This window comes from Neomonachus schauinslandi, chromosome 1, assembly GCF_002201575.2.
Source record: "Neomonachus schauinslandi chromosome 1, ASM220157v2, whole genome shotgun sequence".
Classification (NCBI taxonomy): Eukaryota; Metazoa; Chordata; class Mammalia; order Carnivora; family Phocidae; genus Neomonachus; species Neomonachus schauinslandi.
Window position 1 is genome coordinate 198,808,192 of NC_058403.1, and position 5,603 is coordinate 198,813,794.

At 60.1% G+C, this 5,603-nt stretch overlaps 1 protein-coding gene across 1 annotated transcript; it reads left to right on the forward strand.

Moving 5' to 3' along the window:
• The first annotated feature begins 137 nt into the window (after positions 1-137).
• On the forward strand, positions 138-4,981 carry MYL3 (myosin light chain 3). Its single transcript, XM_021687071.2, has 6 exons — positions 138-347; positions 2,636-2,663; positions 2,792-2,941; positions 3,478-3,651; positions 4,747-4,824; positions 4,934-4,981. The coding sequence occupies exons 1-6, from the start codon at positions 204-206 to the stop codon at positions 4,960-4,962; spliced, it is 603 nt and encodes a 200-aa protein (XP_021542746.1). The 5' UTR covers positions 138-203; the 3' UTR covers positions 4,963-4,981.
• The last annotated feature ends 622 nt before the right edge of the window (positions 4,982-5,603 follow it).

A 5,603-nucleotide genomic window follows, 5' to 3' on the forward strand; every position in this document is an offset into this window, starting at 1 on the left:
GCCTGAACAATGCCCTCCCTGGGCCCCAAAATAGCCCCTGAGCTTAGCCAATGTCCTTTTATGGCCCTGTCCCTATTGTGCGCTGCGGGGGTGGGGCTGGGGTCAGGAGGTGTCCAGACAGGATAAAGGCCAGGCCCCGGAGCCTCACCTACCCTGCTCTCTGCTTCCTTCTGTCCCTGTCCCTCTCCGTGCTTACAGCTTCCATGGCCCCCAAAAAGCCAGACCCCAAGAAGGACGACAAGGCAGCCTCCAAGGCAGCTCCCGCTCCCGCTCCGGCGCCTGCACCTGCGCCTGCGCCTGCGCCCGAGCCCCCCAAGGAACCTGAGTTTGATGCCTCCAAAATCAAGGTGGGTGTGGGGGCTGGGTTTCAGCAGGAAAGACAGGGCAGGTAAGTGGATCCTGGAGTGGACCTACCCAGAAAGCGAGGGCTGGGCTGAGGTTGGAAGCGTCTGTGCAGAGGTCAGACAAGCCCCTGGGAGGGGGGGGCTTCAGGCATCAGGAGGGCTGCAGCAGGAGGGCTGGTGGTCAGACATCAGGCAGGACTCCCCCAGGGCTACTGAAGGGAAAGTCTTTGGGTGGTTTTGGAAACTGTCCCTTGCCCTTCTCCCTGGACCTCACATTCTTGGGGAATCCTGGAGCCGCCCGGACCCCAGCCCCTGCAGCCAGATAGAGATCTTCCTTGTTCCACTGTGGGGTGTCAGGTCCATGCCAAGCCCCCCGGGGTGGCCAGGGTGGGGGGCATGGGGAAGTGAGGCCCCTGCCCAGGCTAGGTCACACTCACCCCTACCAGGGCAGCTGAGCCCCAGAGCTGGTTGGGCCTCAGCTTTTAGGTAGGGAAACTGAGGCACAGGTTGAGTAGTTCACTCAGGAAATTGGTCTTGGGGCTGTGACCAGTGGACCCAGAGCCCGTCCCCACTTAGGAAGTCTTTCTCCGAGCCTAAACTTGGAGGAAGAGCCATGACTCCCGTGACATTTGCAGAGTGGCACGCACCGTGTGTCCTGCCTGCTCCCTGTTCTTGGCTGGCCACCGGTCACTGCTGTCCTGGCTGCTGGCTGAGGGGCCTTGTGGAGCCCTCCCAGCTCCTCACGGCTCCTGCCTGTCCAGCCAGACTGCAGCCCGACTGCACAGAACTATCTTTGTGATCCCTTCCTGGGGGGGGCCTACCTTGTCCCTCAAGACATGAGTTCCAATCCCAAATTTGCTCCATCCTGTTCCCTGCTCGTGGCTTCCTCAGATGTGACATGGGACAAGAAGCCCTCCTTGCAGGCTCCTGGGAACTGTTCAGGGAAAGTGGTCCCTGGAGTTGGCTCTCTGAGCCCCCAACCACCCCCAGGGTCTAAGCTTGTGTCCCGCGGGTCCCCTGGTGGCCTGGTTCAGTCTCACTGGCTGACAGACTCCCCTGTGAGGGGAGGGCACAGTGAAGCCCGTCATGTGTCCCCCTGGCTCTCCTCGTCGGGCTGGCCAGTGAAAGGCAGGAGGCTTTGCCAGGAGGCTCAGGAGTCTAATCTCAGCAGGCTTCCTGGTGGTGAGAGAGCTCTCAGGGGCCAGGAGCAACAACTTGTTCTTCCAACATGGGGTTGAGTCCCAGAGCCAAAAGGGACGAGCATGGCAAGGTGGCCGGGCAGGATATCCCTCTGCACCGAGGTGTGCCCTGGAGGTTGGTGGGGCTCCCAGGAAGTGGCAGTGGGAGACGTGCCAGGCATGCCCTCTCTCCCAAGCTCCTTTCCCTCCTGCGACCTTGACCTTGGGGCGAGTGACTGCAGTGATAAAAATAGACCTGGTATCCGGTGAGGAGGGGGAAACCAGGTCCCAGGAGGCCTCCTGACCTCAGGTGGCTCTCTGATGTGGCCTCAGTGAACACTCAACACCACCACCGTGTCCCCAGGCTGTGCTGGGGTGGGGGCTGCCCGGGGCTTGTGGATGGGGTGTGTAAGACCCAGGTGTAGGCAGGACCATGTGAGTGACAGCGCCCAGCCTTGAGATCTCTGTGAGGGGCAAGCATATGTAAACACTTGCAGACACACACGTGTGTGAACACCCACAGGTACATCTTACACACATACACACACAGGTGTGGGTGCGTGCACACGCACACACTCCTATGGATATGCTCTCATGCTGACAGAAACCCACGCTCACTCATGTGGACAGCCTTGCCCACCAAGCCCCAGGCTTGCTGGGGGGTGGCAAAGCCAGCCTGGTCAGATCTGCTGGCTTCAGACACATCCATCCAGGACCAAGGACATCAGGTGGGCTACCCTGGGCTGGGGACTCAGGGCACCAGGCCAGCCTTCTAGCCCTTCCCCAGATGTGGCCCACCAGCCATCAGGGTCTGGGCACACGCGGACCCAAGGCCCTCAGCTCGCACAGGCCGGGAGGGGTGAGGAGGCAGGAAGGTGCCAAGGTAGATGGCAGGAGGTCATGGGGGCAGAAGCTGGGATGCTGGCAGGGGGAGATTGCCAGCCTCCTGGCAAAGCCTCCTGGCTTTCACTGGCCAGCCCGATGGGGAGAGCCAGGGGGACACATGGGGCAGCCAAGAGGTTGAGGCCTGGGCTGTGTCCATGGAGCGTGCAGGTGGAGATCTGGCCCCACCCTCTGAGCCAGGCACTCAGAATCTTTGCGGTCTCCTTTCAGATCGAGTTTACACCGGAGCAGATTGAAGGTAAGTGAGGATCTTGAGGCCAGGGGCTGCAGGGTTGGACCCGGGGCCCCCAGTCTGAGAGTCTGGCCATTGTGGGGTGAGTGGGGCGGACTCTGGGAGTGTCCACAGTTCACACCCTCTCCCGGCAGAGTTCAAGGAAGCCTTCACGCTGTTTGACCGCACGCCCAAGTGTGAGATGAAGATCACGTACGGGCAGTGCGGGGACGTCCTGCGGGCGCTGGGCCAGAACCCTACACAGGCCGAGGTGCTCCGTGTCCTAGGGAGACCAAAGCAGGAAGGTTGGTATGCGTTCGTGCATACAGACGCAGGTCTCAGACCTTGCTGAGACGGTAACAAGCAGTGAGTTTGCGGAACCATCCCGCACCATGCTCATTCGCCACCCAGCCTCAGTGACCACCTCCTGGTCTCCGCCGCGTCTCTCTGGCATTCAGGGCCAGACTCCCTCGCCACTTCTGCCACAAGAGGGTTGCCAGCTTTGCCCCAGGGAGGCGTGGGACCGAGGCCCCCTCCACAGGTTGCAAAGTCCCAGGGAAGGTCTCTGATTGGCCCCACTGCTCCTGAGCAATCCCCGGTGGTGGTGAGGGTGGGGTCTATAAGAAAACCAGCAGCAAACTGTCCCTGTGAACAGCAAACGGTTACGTAAATGTTGCATGTCTCGCTTGACTGTAGAGTGCCCTTGATGGGGATGTGGTTTGTAAATGGCCAGCTGGTGTAGAGTGCTTTGGAACTGTGTGAGGGCAGTAGCTCTGTACTCTGCCGCCCCGGGGGGAAGGCTGTGCCCGTCCTGCCCCTCAGAGCGGCCGTACCTCCCCAGAGCTCAACACCAAGATGATGGACTTCGACACCTTCCTGCCCATGCTCCAGCACATCTCCAAGAACAAGGACACGGGCACCTACGAGGACTTTGTGGAGGGGCTGCGGGTCTTCGACAAGGAGGGCAATGGCACGGTCATGGGCGCCGAGCTTCGCCACGTGCTGGCCACACTAGGTGAGGGCCCCCTTCTCCTCACCCCCACTCCTCCTTTTGGGGGGCATCCTGGGCAAGACCCCTTTGTCACCCCCTGAGCCCGTATCTGATCTGTGAAAAGGACAGAGTGACATGGTCAAGGGGCCTCCATGGCAGGTGACAGAGATGTGGGGAGTTTAGAAGTTTAGGTAGGGACAAAGAAAGTGTGTTGGTGCAGCTCACGGAAACGAATGGGGATGAGGACAGCTCTGGGGACAGGATCGGGGGGCGGGGGGCAGTGTGTGCATCCAGCAGGACCGGTTCAGTCCTGGTGTTCATGGTCTCAAGGTCAGATTCCAGGACAGAGCAACGAAGTGGCCCAGTAGGTAAGGGGCCTGCCTCTTGAGCATCCTGACCCCATCATATGGCTGACTGACCCCCTTCTCAAAGGAGATTTTCGTACAGAAATGTTTATTGAGCACCTACTATATCTGCTCAAAGCAACTTTTCCCTGCACCAGACATTAACTGAACTCCTACTGTGTGTCTGGCCCTGGGCTGGTCTCTGGGGTTTTGTGTGTGTGTGGCTGGGGGTAGGAGGTCACCCCCCATTCCAGTGGGGGACCAGTGCAGCACGCAATACCCAGAGGCAGGAAAGTGGCAGACTTGTCTGGAGAACAGAGTTGTTGTCTCCTTGTCTCCTCCACCATCATCCCCCAAGGCCCTCAGCTCCGCCCCATGGGCCCTTCCTCTAACCTCAAAAGGCTGCCCCGAGGGACTGCTTCCAGGGACATGGCGGGCCTGGCCTCCTCTTGATGGAAGGGGTCCCCAGCAGCCTGCCGAAAAAAGGGGACAGTGTGTGCTGGGGACTTGAACACCAAGCTGGTACTCTTATGGACAGAGCCCAGGCTCGGAGGGTGCACCAGTCCTGCACCCCAGGTCCCCCCCTTTTTGACTTGTCATTGATTCTCCTGGTCTCAGAAATGGGGGTGATGGCCAAGGCCTTGAGCTGGGATGGCTGTGCCAAAGTGAGGCGTGGGAGTACTAGGGAGGCATCCCACCGTCCAGAGGGGCTCTGTGCTACCCCCCCCCCCACTTCGTACCCTTCCCGCGGTGCTGACTCAGCCTCCCGGGCCAGGTGAGAGGCTGACAGAAGATGAGGTGGAGAAACTGATGGCGGGGCAGGAAGACTCCAATGGCTGCATCAACTATGAAGGTGCGCTCGCTCGGCAAGCTGGCGGCTGGGGGGGGCACTGGGACCCTGGGCTCCTGCCCGTGGCCACCCGGTGCTCAACCCCTGCCACTTGCTCTGCCCTTCTTTGCAGCCTTTGTGAAGCACATCATGGCCAGCTGAACCTCTCGTCCCAGGTGAGACCTCCACTCCTTTCCAAACCTGCTGCCACCTTTGCGGCCTCCGCCGACCTCAGCTGTTGTCCCCTCACGCCCCAGCTTCCAGATCCCGCATTGCCACCTCCCCATCTCCACTGACTCCAGCTCTCAGTTGACGCCCCGCTGTCTCGCCCCATCCCATCCACTGTAACCCGTGCCCACCTTTACTCTCAGGGAGAGCCCATGCTGGGGATGGTTCATCTCCCACTCATGGTGCTGACGCCAGCCACCTGGAGTTGCGGGGAGGAGGGGAGCGCATCGAGACCCCTACAGCAGCCCCCTCCACCGGCCCTGCAGACCTCTGGGTGCCTGTCATCTCCCCCTATGAGCTGTGCATCTCTGTCCTCACCCCTTGGGCCTCACGAATAAATGGCATCTTTCCTTCCTTTTTCCTTCCTTCTTTCTTTCCCTCCTTCCTTCTTCCCTTCCTTCCTTCCTTCTTCCTTCCTTCCTTCCTTCCTTCTTTCCTTCCTTCCTTCCTTCCTCCCTCCCTTCCTTGCTTCCCTTCCCTCTCTCCTTCCTTCTTTCCCCTCTGTGGCCCTTTGGTTGATTTCTGTAAAATCTATGAGCCCCACATGGTGAGCCCTGGACAAAATGAGGGGAGTC